Consider the following 20,000-nt stretch of genomic DNA (forward strand, 5'->3'; position numbering starts at 1 on the left):
CTCCTCTCTCCTCTCTCCTCTCTCCTCTCTCCTCTCTCCTCTCTCCTCTCTCATCTTCACCTCTCTTTGAGAACGCCCCCCCCCACCGAGACCGCGTCTGGACGAAGCAGATCGCAATCGACTGGGAAGAAGAAATACACACAATACACACAAAAACACAACACAAAGAAATACACACACAAAGGCCCGCTTGTTTTGCCGGGTGGAGTAAAGACGTGGGACAGACACCGAAACAAAGTGGGGCTGGCGGGTCGGAGGGCGGAGGACAGACAGAGAGAGAAAACTGTGAGAAAAGAGCAAAGAGAGACACACATGAGTGAGAGGAAAATCGAAGGGAAAAAACATGAGGGAGAGAAGATCAGACAGAAAGAGAGAGGGAGGGAGGGCGGGGGGGAGGCTTGTCTAACAGAACAGAGCAATGATGACAGACAAAGTCTCTTTTCATCACAGCCTTATCAGCTCTCATCGGGCGGTTTGCAGCTGGCGGGTACCGTTCCCTTCGCCCAGCGCATGAGGCTGAACACCCTCCCATATAGATTGCGCACAAGTGGACTTTAGAATGATCCAAACAGCGCACGTCTGCAAAAAGCACGAGGAGAAGAGACCGGAACGATCTCTCTCTCTCTCTCTTGTCTGGTTTTGCTTCTCTGACATGACTACTGCGACCAGCTATTTACTGGCCGGGGATCAGATACATGTCCGTCTTTGTAATGGAGAAGGCGACGAGTGGATTCTGGTAATCTGATCTTGCATGTGGGATTATAGGCGAGAAACCGAGAAACTCTCGACTCAAGTAATAAGACGGGGATTACGACTTCAGAAGTCATCGCTGCATTAATTATACTGTTAGATCTCACTCTGTGTGTGTATGTGTGTGTGTGTGTGTATGTGCACGTGTGTGTGCACGCGCGCGCGTGTGTGTGTGTGTGTGCGTGCGTGTATCTCTATGCAAACTCCCTTCCCTGTGGACCGGTAAAAACCTTTTGGAGATGATTAGTAGATTTGTTTAATGCATCCATCAGCGTGTGTGTGTGTGTGTGTGTGTGTGTGTGTGTGTGTGTGTGTTAGTGTGTGTGTGTGTGTGTGTGTGTGTGTTAGTGTGTGTGTGTGTGTGTGTGTGTGTGTTAGTGTGTGTGTGTGTGTGTGTTAGTGTGTGTGTTAGTGTGTTAGTGTGTGTGTGTGTGTGTGTGTGTGTGTGTGTGTGTGTGTGTGTGTGTGTGTGTGTGTGTGTGTGTGTGTGTGTGTGTGTGTGTGTGTGTGTGTGTGTGTGTGTGTGTGCGTGCGTGCCTGGGGGTGGTCTGCTCCAGAGACAGATTTATGACCCCCTAGCACTGCTTGTCTTGCTTAATGAAATGTTTAGTTGCAGCGTTCTTCAAATTGGGGTCAGGGGGGGTCAGGCCCCGTGACAATGATGCTACATGCAGAAGGCCTGGAGGTGGTGTTCCTCAGCATGCCTGTGTGTGTGTGTGTGTGTGTGTGTGTGTGTGTTTGGGTGGGGGGTATATAGTTAGTGGGGTTATATGGTGGGGCCGGGACGCTCCCCGGAGCCTGTCTGGGCCCCTCCAGTGGGTAGCCCCCCCCCCCCCCCCCCCCCCCAGCACAGTGTGTAAACGCAGGCCTCATAAAAGCAGCGGAGACACAGCCCCCCCCCCATACGTCCTAAGTAAGCCTGGAGGAGCCGAGGGTGTTGATTTAATTAGTCGCAAAAACCGCTTCAGATGACAGGCAACGTTTCGCTGCAAAACACAACCACATGTAACCTCCCCCCGCTACGGAATTAAAGGACAAAAACAACGCTGTGATTCCTCCTCGGATTCTTGAACAATTATGCAAACGGCTCCAGTAGCTCGTCTGCTGCTGCTGCAGGCGTCAAACTCTCAACTCGTATGACCCTGTGATGGCTGATTTATATACCTCGCTCCACGGCCTCACAGATCCACGGCCTCACAGATCCACGGCCTCACAGATCCACGGCCTCACAGATCCACGGCCTCACAGATCCACGGCCTCACAGATCCACGGCCTCACAGATCCACGGCCTCACAATGCATTCGCCACGCACTGTTGTGTGTTTGTAGATCTGCCATTTCCACTGCGCAACACTGGCACACAACCAAGTTACATATTAGACTTAAGGCTCTTGGTTCTTTATGGCATATCGTCTCTGTCGGGTGGAAACCTCATGGAAACCAAAAACTATTTATTTGTTATTCAAAAGTAGCAGATCTTCATCTACTGTAAGCTCAAAACGTGTTGCGAGATTGTGGATCTGCTCCTTTTTAATGCTTTTGCGTGAAGCTGCAGTATGATCAAGTAAGGCATTCATTTACCACACACTGACGCATGCGCACACACGCATGCACAGTCACACACACACTGCACAGTCACACACACACGCACTGCACAGTCACACACACACGCACTGCACAGTCGCACGCACACGCGTGCATATATACACACACTCACACACGGTTTCTGCCCTATACAGCAATGACATTTATTTGTTCTATAGAATCTTGTTATCTTCGATTTGATATTGCTCTATTGTTATTTGTCATTTTCCTTTTCTTACGATAATCTATTTTGTAAATGCAATCCGTGGAAGCTTGTGCAATGTGCAGACAAAACATTGTTACACCTTTCACACCTGTGATAATTATGTGACAATAAACTTGAAGTTGGAACCCTCTGAACCTTTGCCGTATTATGTTATTGCCCCTTTTTTATTCCTGTTTTTAACCACTCCTACAGACAGACAGCTCTGTGTGTGACTGTGTCCCCACAGTACAGTACAGTACAGTACAGACAGCTGTGTGTGTGGCTGTGTCCCTGGGTCTGTCCCTGGGTCTGTCCCTGGGTCTGTCCCTGTATCCGAGCACGGAAATAGCGTTTGCTCACCACCAAGTGTCACTGTTGCACAGCCTAACACATAGACACACACAGGGCAGGGAGGAGGGATTGTACAGTACAGTACAGTACAGTACAGTACAGTACAGTACGGGTCAGATTTCTTTGTGATGACTCACCCTCGGGCACGGTCCTCTGGATGACGGTGAAGTTGGCGGAGAAGCCCTCCTTGGCGATGGCGCTGTCCGTGTTGATGGTCAGCGCCAGGATGCCCGTGTAGGAGATGATCCGGCCGGGTGTGTTCTGCCCGCAGTACCTCCCCACGTACGGACCCACTGGAGAGAGAGACAGCAGACCATTGATTGATTGATTGAATACTTTATTAACAGAGAGAGAAAGAGACAGCAGGGAGAGGGAGAGAAAAACATTGCTGGCTGGGTTGGCAAGCAATTCAGAGTCGGGTCACGATTTGTTTTGTTTTCCCACAGGCCCAACCAATCACCTCTCCTTCCCTCGGCGGAGGTGAGAAATCTAGTATGTCACAGAGTGCATTTTTCGACACGGCAAAATCCGACAGAGTACACAGTCGATGTTAAATGTAACACTCTCAGAGTTGTGGGGAGGATTTTTCGTGAGCCGGGGGCTATCCCCCTATTAAAGACGGCATGGGAAACAGGAGTCCTGACATTCCACGCCCCGCTCGCACACAAAGGGAGAAAAGAGGAAGCTGGGACTTCTCCTGGTGGCGAACGAGGTCACGGTTTCCGTCTGTTTGCCAGCCGTAAATTCCTCCGAAGGGCCCCTACTTTAAAACATTTTTCTTTTCGTTTTCTGTGTGTGTGTGTGTGTGTGTGTGTTTTGTTTTAAATGCGGTTCAGAGTTGAGGTGGACACAGTCACAGCTCAGCGAGCTTTCTGAACGAGAGCCCAAACAAGTGGAGTTATGGGAGAGGAAAGCCAAAAAGACAAGAGAATAAGTAGCAGAGAGGGGGGGGGGGGGGGCACGTCTCACTGAGCAGGCTGAAGGAAACGCTGGAGACAGAGAGACAGACATTGATTGGAGAGGGAGGGAGAGAGAGGGAGGGAGAGAGAGAGAGAGAGGGCACTGTGACCTTGCACTATGCTTTTACTGTGTGTGCTGTCATCCTTGGCTGTGTGTGTGTGTGTGTGTGTGTGTGTGTGTGTGTGTGTGTGTGTGTGTGTGTGTGTGTGTGTGTGTGTGCACGCGCCTGTATTTGTGTGTCTGTCTCAGGGTGTGTGTGTGTGGATGTTAAGCAGGTCTGTGGGCCTGCAGCTTATCTGTGATTACTAATGCTGTGATCAGTGGCGAGTGACAGGCCGGGGCCTCCCTCTGGCCTCCCTCTGGCCTCCCTCTGGCCTCCCTCTGGCCTCCCCAGCATCCAAACACGACCACTTTCCGACCATAGCAGCCCCAAACATGAAAGACAAGGCGGGCCACAGAGACTTAGGGCAGAGGGGTGTGATGGCTCAGATTAATCTTCATAGCGCAGGTGCCTCTGTGTGGGTTTGTGTGACTGCGCTATAGGGTCCCTGCGGGTTTTGCGAGTGTGCGGGCGTGTCCGCGTGCGGGTTTGTGTTGTCGATGTGTCAGTCGTGTGTAATATGTAAGCGTGTGCACGTGTGAGGCTCGGTGTGTGTGTGTGTGTGTGTGTGTGTGTGCGTGTGTGTGTGCGCGTGTATTTAAACCCCACAAAAAGCCATCTCTCCTAGATTATCTGCATGACTCCCCAGCGCCATGAAATTTTAAAGACCCACACTGTGAACTCTGTGCATCCTGCGTCCCGGGAGGACGGCAGTGGGGGAGGAGTAGCGGTGGTTGTGGTGGAGGTGGGGGGTGGGGTGTGTATGTGTGTGTGTGTGTGTGGGGGGGGAGGTGGGGGGAGGGGGGGGGCTGGAAACACATCGCTTGGCCGCCGAGGTGGGAAGAGAGAGGAGAGGTGTTATTGCTTTCTGACTTGCACTCCGTGCAAACCCACCACCACCACCGCACCCTCCCGGGTAGCGAGCCACCAGGACCGTCTGTGCTAATGCACTATTGATCCGGGAGGCACCACAGGTATCGGCCTGCTGCCTGGCTGGCTCAGGGCTTCAGGGCTGGAGAAGCCGACACACGCTATGCCCCTCGCATTCCCTCCCTCCCCCGCACGCATGTTCCCTCCTCCCACAAAGGCTTATTTTTACACGAAGCTGGCACTGTCTCTCACGGGTGATAATCCAAGGTGAAAAGGGTGTAGACATGTCTAGATCCTGGCCCCCGGTCGGTTCCAGGTGTACGCCATAGCGGTTCCAGGTGTACGCCATAGCGGTTCCGGTTCCAGGTGTACGCCATAGCGGTTCCGGTTCCAGGTGTACGCCATAGCGGTCGAGAAGCAGTCGGGTGAGAGGGATGTCGAACCGAACCGTGCAGGCGTGGTTTTTCAATCAGTATTTTAAGATTAACCCATTCTGACCTGAGATCAGATTCATACGAGGTTTTCCACTGGACACACGCCGGTCTGATTAACCCATTCTGACCTGAGATCAGATTCTAAAAAATGTCAGTCGCTCTTCGATTTTCGTGCTATGAGCTTGTAGATCTGCTATTTTTCAATAGCTAAAGCATAACATGATGCCAACACCAAAATGGGTGCCCGGTCAGAATGGGTTAAACACACTCACACACAAAAAGTACGTCTCGCTTGGCAGATGCCAAGTTGATTTGAACTATAGCTATAGCGTCTCACAGTTGCAGAAATTAAAAACAATAAATACATTAAATTAAATTAGAAACGGTGATAATAATGTGACATTGTGTTCGTATGATCTCTGCTGACAATTCTAACCTGGCAAAACCTTCAGGGTAGAGCTAGCTCAATACATGTGAAGTTGAAGAATTTGAATAATTCAAATCCTTTAGAGGATCTCGAAATATACTGAAAAGTAAACAACTATAGCATTTTTCTTCCTTTTTTTTCATTCATTTTTTGTTTCATATTTTAGGAGTTCTCTGCAATATTTATTTCGTACCAACTGGGGATGTCAAGGCATTGTGCATAGTGATGGAAAGGAGGGTGAATGCTGTCAGGTAAAATTATTTCATTTTGGGCAGAGATGGGTGAGAATACTTTAATGATTCTCTGCAAAGCGAGGACGCCATGTGCGGCAGCCTGCAGAAAGACTCCAAACTTCACCAACTAGTTCAAATCCTCAGCGACGGGTGAGAGGGGGAATGAATCTAGAAAGGAGAGCTGCTTGGAATTTAATACTTTCGTGTCAGCTGCATTTCACTTTCGCTCTATATCTGTCTCTCTCTCTCTCTCTCTCTCTCTGTCTCTCTCTCTCTTTCCCCTGGAGTGTTAAGACATTGTTATTTTAAAGTTGTCTTTTTTGTTGTCAGGGGGGGGGGGGGAAAGCCCCACGTGTGCCAGAGTCAAAGTTTTTTAACTGCATGCATGACTCCCCAGCGCATCCCCAACAGGATTGTCCGGGTTCATTAAGGCTGCATGTCAGTACAAAATAAATACAGCTTTAATGCTTCGCCTCGACAAGAAACACACAAAACCAGGCAGGAGGAAGCTCCATTCCTTTCGGACACTTCCTGCCGGACCGGAGTGTGTATATAGAGGGGAGTCTTTTATGCAGGCGGAGGACGGAGTCACTTCAAACATCATGGCCGTCCACTACAACTCCCTACGGGCAGACACAAACATCTTCTCCCAACACAATGCATTGAGAGAGAGAGAGAGAGAGAGAGAGGAAGGGCGGGATGCTATCGCAATCAGGAAATGTTTGGCATTGAGCGATGTGACTAAGCATTATGTTCTCCACGATGACGGGGACTTCTGGACGCCTGCCAACACAAGCCGATGTTTACAGAGTTAGCTCACTGGCCCGGATAATGCTATCAGGTCGTGACGGGCTATTCACTTTCTCTGGCCAAACAGTGCCCTGTTGCAATGCAGGCCTACTGGATCCTAATCACTATGCATTGTTCTGTGAGATAGCGGATCTCCTATTGTGGACTGGGAGGGGGGGAGGAGGGGGGGGGGGGTTCCTCAAGCAGCAAGCGCTCCTTTCACTTCCTCCAACGAAAAAGAGAGAGAATTCTATACTATTCATGCAGCCTGGAGGAAAGCATCTGTTTTGCCAGAATGCAAAAAGGCCTCGACTTTGACATACTTACAGCTGCACAATGTTAGTGTGCAAAGTGAAAAAAGGCACGAAATAGGCATTTCATTTACAGAACATACTCGATTCATGTCTTGCACCGAGTCACTCGGTACGACAGGCTACCGTAGCATTCCGTCATTCCTACACTGACTCTCGCCTGCTCTCACCTCCGGGGAAGCCGTCCCAGATCTCCAGGCGGTCGTATCGGCAGAACACGCCGGTGGGCGGCGTGGTGTCGGGCTCCAGCTCGAAGCTCTCGAACTCCAGGACGATCTCGGACATCTTGGGGGCGAAGATCATGAAGGTGCAGTCGAGGTTGTTGGGGTACTTCTCTGGGAAACCCGGCGACTTGATGACGCCACTGTTGGAGGTGTAGTTCCGGGAGCATTCTGGACCTGAGAGAGGAGAGACGGAGGGCAGAGATAAACAAACAGAACGGTCCTAGGGGTTCTGGACCTGAGCGCAGGAGAGAAGGAGGGCAGAGTTAAACAAACAGCACGGTGGTGAGTGGAGGGAAGATGCAGAGCAACAGTAGATCAGAGAGAAAGTGTAGCTACTTTAGCACCGGTGCAGTTTTATTATGACTGGTTGGGTTTATTGTCTATAGTGTTTGTTTTCAAGTTGCTTTCTGCACTCTGTAGAGAGTAGCACTGCATCCCAGCTGCTTCGCTGCATGGTGGAAGGCAGTTTATGGCCCACGGCACAAGACCACCTAGACAGTTGATTGTGTAATGTATTCCCTCGCACAGAATACATTGATATTATGTTTACCGAGGGAAGCAGGCTACATCTGGCCAGTGCAAGCCTTTCACTCTCCTGACTTGTTCCTTTGTCTATCCTTTAAGTTCCTTCTGTGGCTCAAATGTTACACCTAGCCGTTAAAAGCGTATGAGTCGCCTGTGTGTGTGTGTGTGTATGTGTGTGTGTGTGTGTGTGTGTGTGTGTGTGTGTGTGGGTGCCTGCGTGCGCGTGCAAACATGTCTGTTTTTAATCTATGACTTGTGGAACATCTGGCCGGTGGAAGTAAACACTTGATTTCAATTGCGACAACCCTCCCCCAACACAGAGTCACACACACAGACAGACATGTGAGAGCACACATCACGCACGTACACAAGCAAGCAAGCGCTGGCTCCTTCATTAGTGTTTGGTGAAACAACTGAGCGGCGCTTTGTAGGCAACAGTACAACCTCAATGATGGAATCAAGGGGAGATGACTGTTTATATATCAGCACACACACACACACACACACACACACACACACACACACACACACACACACAGAGTACACAGAGAGTCTAAACATTTATTCACAGCTCCCTGGAGAGCTGTCTTTCAGCCGACGGGGAACGTTAACAGATTTCCCACGTTACTCACTCCTCACAACATCACAAGCAAAGCCATTATGATTAGGTAATGAATGACACCCATAAATTAACGGAGCAGCTGCAGAAAGGCATTTAGTTTAAAGGACAACTTTAGTTTTTTTCAACCAAGGTTCATGTTTTAGGTTGTTATTAGACGAACTAAAAGATGAGTGTTCTTTTTTTTTCATTTGCTGCTTTCTTTCGTTTTAGGGATTTTAGCTGTTTTTGACAGGGGGGCGGGGGCATTCGAGCATGGGGCTAAATATGTATTTTTTTACAACATTTTATAGCGATTTATTTTTTAATGATTTACTATAGTCCTAATAAACCCCTGGAAATTTCATCTGGCCACAAAACATCACGAGATCTACTGAATGTGTCAAACTGACATTGAGCCTATGACACACAGTGTGGCTTCCCCCCAGTAGGCTACCTTCACATTCAGTAGATCCTGTGATTTATTTGTGGCCAGATGTAATTTCCTGGGGTTTATTAGGGCTATAGTAAATAATAAAAAAATAAATCTCCATAATATTTTGTAAAAAAATACATATTTAGCCCCATGCTCGAATGCCCCCGCCCCCCCCTGTACAAAACAGCTAAAATCCCCAAAACGAAAGAAAGCTGCAAATGCAAAAAAAATAACACTGATCTTTTACTTTCTCTAATAACAACCTACAACATGAACCTTGGTTGAAAAACTAAACTAAAGTTGTCCTTTAAAGAAGTGACAGAAGAAGGAAAAAGGGGCATTTCGGCACATTCGCTTCAGGGAGACTCGAGGACATAAATCCGAGGGGGGGCCAGACCTCGAAGACCTTTTCCAATTCCAAAGCACTTTCTGACTGCCGTTTCAGTCGCGGCAATTTTTATGTAGCCTCCCCACAAATCAAGCCCATTTTGGAGCCATTAGAGAGAAGACATTTGCTCGTTCCTTTCCAACGCCATTTTCATGGTATCCTGACAGCTGGCAGTAATGGGCACGGCGGCCGTCTGAAGACAAAATTGTGTGGGAGTCATCGCTAGATAAATGCCCACCTTTTCTCTGGCTGTGGCTGAAATGAATGTCCCAAAGTGCTTTTCCCCTGTCACTCAGGAAAGCTGGCAGGGTACCTTGTTCAGGACCATCAGGGTCACTGCAGTGAGTAGACCAACCACCAGCTATTTGAACGCAGGAAGAGCGAAAGAGAGAAAGTATACTTTGTTGAGCTCCTCCCTGAGTTGGAAGCCCAGTAAAAAGAGTTGACAGTTAACTAAAATAGGGGTTTCAAGAACAGTTGGCACCATTAATTTAGCAATTTCCCCTCGATTATGCTGTCCTCTCTAAAGTTTCACACCATATTTATAAAGAACTTGTCAATTTCTTGAAAAGAGAAATACAAAGCCATGCAGCCCTGCATCCATTTTCTTTTTTTTACCCTCCCTCTGTTGCCCTTATCACTGCACAGCGACCAGAAGGGATCTGGCCTTTGGAAAGGGTCTGCATACTGAAACACCAAACCTGACACTCTGTGGCAGTGACTGAGAAAGCCTGCAGAGTGCTGAGAGTCTTTAAATGGGTTGTCACATATTGTACATTATCGGAACTGAACAAATAATCTACAAGGGTCCTGAGGTCCACTGACCGGTCACCTCTTAAGACCCCAAACACAAAGCTGAAATCCCGGTGGAGACAGATCTTTCCCCGTTGTAGTGCCCAGTGCCCACGCTGTGGAACGACCTTTCACCTCATGTTAGAGCTTCCCAAACCTTGACCTCTGTTTAAATCACGTTTGAAAACTCACTGGGACTCCTTGGCGGTTCAAACATGCCGATTAAGAGTTTCTGTTTCCACTGCATCTCTTTATGTTGCCCTGATTATTTTTTTTAAAGATTGGATTGAATGTTCATTGAATCTTCATCACTGATCTAGAATCATACCTGGTCAGGATTGATGAGTACCATGTAAGTATATTCTTTCAGCACACGACACAGCTGTACTACGACGTATAAATGAAGTATTAGGTTGGAGGAGGGAGGGGGGAACACGCCAACGGGGAGCACATGGTTCTGTAAGTACAGTATATGAAAGCTTTGACCAGGCGGACAAGAAAATCAACTTCCCACTAGTGCACTATTGTGCACACTAGGGCTGCACAATATATCGTTATCGTATCGGTATCGAGGTATGAACATGCACAATATCAGTATCGCAAAAAGGCAACGGTATCGCGATATAGATATATCGTCGACATATCGATATATCGTCCACTTCTAAAGCCAGCCCTCTGTTTTAGCCTGCGCCCCTCGGAAAATAAACCATCACTCCGTTTGTCCCTCTGTCCTGTTGTAGCCTGGCTCCAGCCCTGAATCGCTAGCCACGCCCATTAAGAAAATATGTTGCTGCACGATACATCGTATTGTATCGATATCGAGATATCTGCCCTATATATCGTGATATATATTATATCGTATCGATATCGAGATATCTGCCCTATATATCGTGATATATATTATATCGTATCGTATCGATATCGAGATATCTGCCATATATATCGTGATATGAATTTTTGTCCATATCGTGCAGCCCTAGTGCACACCATACACAAGAAGTGACTCAGGGACCGGGTCCGAAACCCTACCGTATGTCTCGTGTCTCGGGGCTCTGACAGTGAAATGACAGTTCCACTAATATGATTGTGATGCTGTATTAACTACTTTAGCTGAGACCCCCTGGACCCCCTAGACTGCCCTAGAGAACCGCCGGTCTTCACTGTGAGATCCGGGTCCAGGTTTGCACGCTTAGTTATATTAGTTCTATTAACCCAAATGGACGGGATCCAGTTTCACGCTTAGTTTTGACACGTTCAGAGTTAAATCAACATTGAGGGGTTTTTACTGTGTGGAGGTAAAAAGAGACACACACAGACACACACAGACACACACAGACACACACAGACACACACACAGACACACACAGGGCATCTGGTCCAACTGGGGCTTTCAAACAAACAGCAGAATTTACGACGGGATGTAAAGACGAGGGGTGAAGTAACCTTGAACCAACACGGCACGTTCACCAGAATAACCTCAGAGCTCGCCGCGGCTCCAGCATTTATACTGCCGGCCTTAATGGATTCTTTTTAACGGTTGTTTAGGCTGAACTGAACGGTTCTGGGTTAGGGTGTGAAAGAGAGAAACAAACACCGCGTCCATCTTCCATCCACTTTGTGTAACAAAGACATGAGTCATTATTATACAGGCCAAATTAGGATTATTATTATTAACTTTAACAGAGATCTGATTTCAATGCCTGCAACGTACAACACAGTGCTATTCTAACGATATAAGACAGTTAACCACTTATGCCTAACTGTATACTTTGGCTTTTTGAAACAAGCTCACAGTATGACGCAAACTTGTAAACGTGCCTAAACTTGCTATTTAGGCAAAGCTTACATGACATTCTTCGGCACTGTGTTGGCTATGACCCCCCCCCCCCCCCCCTTGAGTGACTTGTCCACTATATCTCCATTTAGTCACACTAAAGTGCCGAGAGCTGACCGGAGACAGGGTGCTAATCAATGGGGCCGCGTTACACCTTAAAACATGTCTCAGAGGTTTCCAACATTCTCTCTCTCTCCCCATTACCCACCCTCTCCCTCTCTTTTTCCATCTGTGTGACCATTTCTTGGGGGTTTCTGGGTAATTAGGGGACTGGTGCCGCGGCGGCTCGACGTGTTGTTCTAAAACCTGCTGAGCAAATCAACACCGTTTATGTTCCATGTGGCCTGCCTGCTGATCATTAGCCTTTACACACACGAGCACGCACACGCACAGACGCACGCATGTACACACACACACCCTTATTCTGCACTGACGGGGCGTAATGGAGGGTGGAGTGTTAACTCTTGCAACACTAAAGCAAACAGTAACCTGCTGTTGGTGATTGTCATTCTTTGCACGCACGCACGCACACACACACACACCCACACCCACACACCCACCCACCCACACACACACACCCACACCCACACCCACACACACACACACACACACACACACACACACACACACACACACACCCCCCCCGCACTACGGGTCAACTGTGCTGATGTAATCACTTCTCTCCTGTCCTGCCAGGCAGTGAGGGATGATGACACATCCATTGTTACGGAGGAGCTACAGCGTTAACGTCTTAGGTTTCCATGCTGGATTTATTGTGTGCACGATGACAGTATACGTCTCCATGCCAGATGTGACCTATGTCATCAGGGCGTGTCCCGGCCGCCCGGCCGCCGTCTACGCAAGGCTGAGGAGGAGCCCATGGATGTGCCCCCCGATAGGCGACCCCCCCCCCCCCCCCCCACCCTCCCAAGTGTTGTTGACACAGGTGTGCTCGTAAAGCACGCCCGCAGCATGGTGACATGATAAATAGGGCCCCGAGCGTGGAATGCCTCTGGCACTGCTTTGTGGTGCCTCCTCCAGTCAGGCTTAAGTCATTATTCTGACCTGAGATTTTTTCAAAAATAGCAGACCTACAAGCTCGTATCGCGCCACTCGGTGGCGCGATATGAGCTTGTAGATCTGCTATTTTTAAATAGCTAAAGCATATGATGCCGACACCAAAACGGGTGCCCGGTCAGAATGGCTTAAGTCATTATTCTGAGTAACTATGGAAATATACTCAGTGCAGGCTCCATCTTGCGCCACCCCTTACCCCTTATCCCTAAACTTATTTGCCATTTTTTACTATTTTAAAACATCGACAAATTGTTCAACTATAGCCAATCTACATCGACACGTTGTTATTGCTTGTAGATTGGCTATTTGTACTATTTTAAAATGTTTTAAAATATTAAAAAATTGCAAATAAGTTTAGGGATAAGGGGTAAGGGGTGGTGCAAGATCTAGGGACAAGTGTGTGTGTGTGTGTGTGTGTGTGTGTGTGTGTGTGTGTGTGTGTGTGTGTGCGCGCGGTAGAGTCTGAGAGGTGGAGGGGCATACTGTAGTACCATCCCTATACCACTTGAACTGGCCCAGTGCCAGCCTTGATGTGGTTCTAAGCAAACAGTGGAGTTTAGCTAAAAACAAATGTGCGCGCCTGACTGCCTGCCCCTGTGTGTGTGTGTGTGCGTGCGTGTGTACACATGTGTTTAAACACAGGTTTAGGAGTACATAATGCGCACATGTTGTTGCCCATACATGCATACGCTGGAGGGGAAGCATCTTTTAAGAGAATGCTTGAGGACTGTAAGTGGGACAAGATGACAGGGTAAACACAAAGAAGATGGGCCGGGCCCAGTCTTTGTCCTGAACTCCACCAGGGTCATTTAAGGGTACTGGTCGAGTCACAAGGGTCAGGACTGAGAGCAACAACGAATGGCTCTGTGATGAAGCATGGTGTCAGTTCATGCAGGGCACGTAATCAGCCGTCAGTCTGCTGATTGCTTTCAATCGGCCACACCTTTCTACACACCAATCCCACCTCATTCCTCAACAAGGTCTGTTTAAAATACGGCTCTCTCCTAGTAAACACAATTGCTGACGACGCAGTGCAGATAAAGTGACGTAAAACATCCACACCCTCACTCTGCACTAGCGCCTCGATTGCTTCACGGCTCGACGGACACCACCTCCATGGCCGGGTGGTAAAACATGCAAAAATGGGACTACATTTTTAAAACGGGGGCTTAAATAGATTCTCCCGGTCTCTCTCTCTCTCTCTCTCGGAAATAAATGCTCTCCAAAAAAAACTCTCTCTCCATTCCGTATTCATATCTCCCTCGCCACACTTTAAGCCAGTGGAGCGAAGGTGCCAATTTGTAGGCCATAAAACAAACAAGCCATGCTAATGGAGACGCTTGGATCGGAAATCAGAAAGAGAGGTGGGAGGAGGGGGGGGGGGCAGAATGATGGCAAAGCAACACCAGAGAGAGAGAGAGAGAGAGAGAGAGAGAGACAAGCAAAACAACCTTTCCTGTATTAGCCTCCCAACAGCTGATGAAAGCCAGGCATGGGATCCCATTTGCCACAGGTTTGGTTCCGCATGATGAAGAGTGTATATTTACACTCATTTGTATCCACGTTGGATTAAGCGGATGAACTTTACACGTGAGAGTAACATACACATGTTTAGTTCCTCGGGGAGACTGTGTGTGCGCCGTGCGGCGCATAACATACATTCATCAACCGCTTGCCCTTAGCCGGTGCTTGGCCGACGTGGGAAGGCCGTACCAGCCTCGGAGGTCCATCCCCAGTGATCTTTGTAGCCCCGCCAAGGTAAACATACCACATTCTTAGCATTCCCCCCTTCATTGGCATGCACTGTGCAGCCTCCAGTTTCTTTTCCACGTTGCGTTATCGCAGCATCTGTGTATCATCATTAAGTTTACACGTGTTCGCCAACACAACGCCCAGCCTTCGCTTGTTTTCTCACTAATACCTCTGCTGTCGATAAGCTTAGTTAATCAGCTAGCTTCCCTATCTCTCTCCGCTTCTCTATCTCTCTATCCATATAGCACCCTGCCTGCAGTAGTTCAATTCGTGTTGTTTACCTCTATTTATCTGCCTCTCCCTCTGCCTGTCTATTTATCAGCCTCTCTCTCTCTCGCGCTGACCCTAACAAACAGGCCAGCTAATTAACGCCAGAGTCTTGGCGGCAACCGATGCGTCAGCAGTCAAAACACAACGGATTGAGAACATAACATGGGGACAGAGAAGCACCCCCCCCCCGCCACCCCCGCCCGGCCCCCAGGGGACCGGTCCCAGTACCGCAACACACCCACATGGGTGGTACGTGACCTGCTAACATGCAAGCGTTAGGAGTTGTTTTTTGTTGTGTGCCCATATTGTTTCTAAGCTAGCAGTGTGGAGCGTGACGGTTTATCTCTTGTATTGACTTCAGACAGATAGCAGCCATGCCACACGACGGAAGGTTGCTTCCAATATTGCAAAGTTATTACAACAAAGTTACTGGTTGAGAACCACTGCTGAATTTAAATTATTACCACCGTAGTGCTGTAAAAGAATAGCATGAAATCCAGGCATATGCCTTATATATACCAAGGCTTAAGGACTGCATTTCTGATAAAGCCTCTGGATTTCTCAGACTGTTCGTCTCTGACAGGCGCCTTGCATCAGCTCCTCGCCCGCGGCTGTCACGATCATGCAATTCTACTTGAACTGGAACATAATATATAAATAAATTTACATTTCTGTTTGGCTTTTGGGCTTATAAATATATGCCAAAACAATTACAGGCATATGTAACGCATTGCATCAGCTTGTATATATGGGCTATTTCGATTAGTTTGGGAAAATATTTGAAAATGTGCGAACATTTTTTCAACATGGAAAACGATTATACAAAATAATTGCAATTAGGCGATTGTAACTGTGACAGTCCCTACTCTCACCGTGGATTCATTGTCTTTAACTCTGCACCCTTCTCTCTCTCTCTCTCTCTCTCTCTGTCCCTCCATCTCCACATCTACAACTATATGGGGTATTTCCCGGGTTTGCTGCTGGCTCCATATTCATGGGTCTGAACCAGTAGGAGGAGGTGGAGGACTTGTGTTCAGCACTCTCTCCTGTCACCGTGGGGCCCCCCCTAACACGGCTCATTTAGAACCGGTCCGATCTTAATGGATGAGACCGGGGGAAATACCCAGCTAATCACGACAAGAATGCTGCAGTGGATTTTAACGGCCCCCATCCTGAAGAGTGCATGTGCCTGTTTGTGTGTGTGTGTGTGTGTGTGTGTGTGTGTGTGTGTGTGTGTGTGTGTGTGTGTGTGCGCGCGCGTGTTCGTGATGTGTATGGGGAGGGGGGTATGTCCCTTTGATCTCACAAATGGACACACACCCCACCAGCTGGTCCACTGTGATGGTGGCACACACACACACACACACACACACACACACACACACACACACACACACACACACACACACACACACACACACACACACACACACACACACACACACACACACACACACACACACGAGATGGAAAGTAACGAGGGATGGTGGCGAGCCATCCATCTTGTCTTGGAGGTCACAGAGGGTGGGGGGAGGAGGCGGTAGGGGGTGGGGATGGGAGTATCCCATAGACAGGCGCTGGGGTTAATTAATGAAAGTAGAGTCTACAGCACCTGTCTGCCGCCAAGTCACTCTCTAGATGTGTGTGTGTGCGCGTGCGTGCGTGTGTGTGTGTGTGCGTGCCCAACCTTCTCCTCCCTCCCTCCCCCACCCCAAACACAGGAAGCCAAAGCACCAGCAGGAAATTCCCCGTCTTGCTGTGTCGTATTGTGATAAGACAGACATCCCCAAAAGGATATTTGCCATTCATCGTACCTGATTCTCCGAAACCCCCCAGGGGGGTCTTTCAAAAAGCCTCTAAGGCCTTATTTATTTGTAGGTTATAAAAGCTGAGGAAGGATCCACTCGGGGATTAGCCACTCTGTCACCTGGCCCGTTTGGGATGTTTATACCCCAATTATCGCGTCGCATTTTAATCGCCAAACGGGCGCGCCCTTTTACACGAGGCGCCGAAGTCTCCTCTCTCAGCCTTGGCGGGGGGCCAATGAGGACGCGGGGAATGGATTGAACAGCCGAGGGGCGGCGATGAAACGACAGAGTTTGTTTTTGTATTTCCGACATCGACACAAAGTGAATTATGCACCTGATTATTGCACATAATTCACTGCAGACATTAAAGCATCTGCATTTACAGCGCATGGGGATGATTCATCGGCTCTGAGCGGAGCATATTGTTCGCCATCCTGCCAGCGCATAATTTGACGCACCGGTGGCTTGACCAAGTGACAAACAAACCATGAAATGGGAAGGCATGCTCGGCTCTTTGTCATTAATTCCTCCTCTGCCACCCAGATGGTACAGAGTGTGTCCTACTGTGATTCAGCCCCGCAAACGGAGTCAAGCCCTTAAAATAGCTTGTGGATGGTTTTCCCGACGGCTCACCGTCCACATTATCAGATTAAGTTGTTGACGGGCTTATGTTGTTTGTTTTCATGTCCGGAGACGCCTGTCCAGGACAGGCTTCAGACGCGCCTCCTCAGGAGACTTGGCTCAGGACTGAGCCCATTTGATTTGGCTCTATGGAACCCGACCAAATTCGGCTTCAAGCATGAATTTGACAAAACACGGCCTCACGTATAGCCGACTGTCCAGGTAGGTACAGCTGAAGCTCTACCACGCTGGTCCCACGTCCCACGCATTGCACTCACCGGTCTTAAAGATCTCGTAGCGGATGGAGAAGCCCGCTCCGTGGGTCTCGTAGTCGGTCACGAACTTGATGAAGAGCTGGTTGCCGGACGAGACCACGGGGGAGGGGGCGATCTTGCCGCAGTACTTCCCCACCAGCTGACCCGTCTCGTCCACGCCGTCGCGCACCTCCACGTAGTCATACCTGGACGGAGAGAGGACGGCACGCGGTCAGACATACAGCGTTGTGTGCTTTTGACAACATCAATCATATACTTGTTCATTGACCAGGTTTTAATCTTTTAAAACCACTTCATATTCATTTGCAGGTTTTCACTCTTTGTTTTGCGTGCATCTGCTGTGCCCCGCTGCCTAGCTACTGAAGCAGCAACCGGTTGAACATGCTGTCATAATTACACGTTCCAATTTATACGGTATGTGTGTGCCACGCGTGCACGCACACACACACACACACACACACACACACACACACAGGCCCATAATAGTGGGGTTCCGTCTCCATGTTAAATTTAGTTGTCATTTACAACTCATGTAAAAGTTTCACTTTCAGTACTAATTTGAAGGTGAGGGTCTATAGAACCATTTTGGTTCGAGTGGCAATCACCAAAATAAAATAATTGGCCTATAGGGGGCGTAGTCAGGTGCCAACCCCCATCAGCCCTACCAAAATATGTAAACGGTTGTAACTTTTGATTAAATTATCCAATCTGAACATATGATATATGTATGGATTCACAATCAGGAGTAGCAGTTGGTACGTAAACCTTATTAGACATATAATATTTGTTTACACCCAGTATTTGTGTAAATCCACAAAAATAGCAGGAAAAACGAGCTAAAAACTAGTAGTGGGGTCCCTAGACAGACCATCATTTACAACTCAACAAAAGTTTAACTTTCACTTCTAATTTGTAGATAATTACCTATAGTACAATTTTAGTTCGAGTGGCAAGTCTACAAATTAAAAAATATATTTATTTTTGTCAAATTTACAAAATGGCCAAAATCGGAATTATGTTTATTTGAAAAATGTCTTAATTTTCTTATATTGCTGTTTTTTCTTTGTTTTTCTTGCTATATCAAGTTAATCCTGTGTGAGGAATCAACTGGATTTCAAATATTAATGTTTTTAATAATCTGATATAGAAACAAAATAAAGATGGCTGCCAATGTACATTGAATTACTACATTACGCCTAACTTCTATCCTGTTGAACCTAGAATGGTGATGTTGGTGCCTATACCTATGTTATCATGAATGACTAATTGTATAAAAACAAAATACATATAATAGGACAATATATAATATTTCACACAAATGAGACAATGCAGTACATATGTGGGGAACTAAAGTTAGATATTGGAATATAATACACCACTCCTGTGTTATATTTGTTTATTTTATTCTTTTAGTTATACTATGTACTGCCACTATAGGGGGCAGAGTAGCAGGTGTGTCTTAATTGTTCAGACTTGGTAGCTTGTTAGTTATAAGACTAAGCATACTGCAGAAGAGCATGAGCTGCACTGATTGCTCTCCTGTGGTATTGATATTTTGAAGGTAAGCAAAAAAGTTAAACATGTCATGAAGGATCCTAAAGTGTTTTTTATGAATATGGATAGTCATGGAGTGCCACGATACGGTCTTCTCCCAGCGCAACTGCCTTGTCGTTTATCTCTTGGGTGAGTTCTACCTTCTGGAACGAATGGTCTGCTGCATATGTTTCTTCACCACAAAAGAGACATTTATTACGATTAACAGGTGCACCAGTCCGGCATGATCTTCTTGCCAATGCCACAGCACCTCCAGAATGCCTTTTTTTTGCACTGTCAAGTGCTGTTGCCCTATACAGATGCGGACAAGTTGTATGCCAGAATGCACGATTTAGCTTCATGGATTCTGCATCTGGAAGTTCAACGTCTGGGTGGGCAGAAGCGTCAATTGCTCTGAACTGACTTGCAAGGCCTATGATGTGTAGGCTCCTTCTCTACGACTGGCAACTGGATTTGCAAGAGGGCAAACAAGTCTTTCCTCAGTTTGCTTTTGGCACAAAATGCACAACTGCCATTCCGTTGTCCCAGCCATAACAGACAAATACTTTATCCAGGTTTAGTTTTCTGTTAGGGTCATATCATGAGAAAATATAGAAAATATTATATTACTATATTATTATATAACTTTTGTATTTAACAGTTTGCCTCAACATATTAATAGATACAAGAAAACAGTCAGCAGTGCATATAGCTACATTCACATTTACCATTGTAATAATAATGAAAATAATGAAAACACAATTTCTTCCTCAGCATAATTGCTATACTGTAGCTAGCCTTTAGTTTTAGCCTGTGCTATAGCTACAGACTACTTTGGTTAATGCCAGCTCATA

At 47.5% G+C, this 20,000-nt stretch overlaps 1 protein-coding gene across 1 annotated transcript in view; it reads right to left on the reverse strand.

The window, feature by feature from the left end:
- LOC310867705 (neuropilin-1a-like) overlaps positions 1–20,000 on the reverse strand; it is an 80,163-nt gene that overhangs the window by 28,852 nt on the left and 31,311 nt on the right. Inside the window, 3 exon segments of the mRNA XM_083777824.1 lie at positions 3,027–3,182; positions 7,184–7,411; positions 17,617–17,798. Coding sequence (XP_083633950.1) covers positions 3,027–3,182; positions 7,184–7,411; positions 17,617–17,798 — 566 coding nt within the window.

Source organism: Protomyctophum parallelum (assembly GCF_964188405.1).
Source record: "Protomyctophum parallelum genome assembly, chromosome: 12".
In the NCBI taxonomy this organism is placed as follows: domain Eukaryota; kingdom Metazoa; phylum Chordata; class Actinopteri; order Myctophiformes; family Myctophidae; genus Protomyctophum; species Protomyctophum parallelum.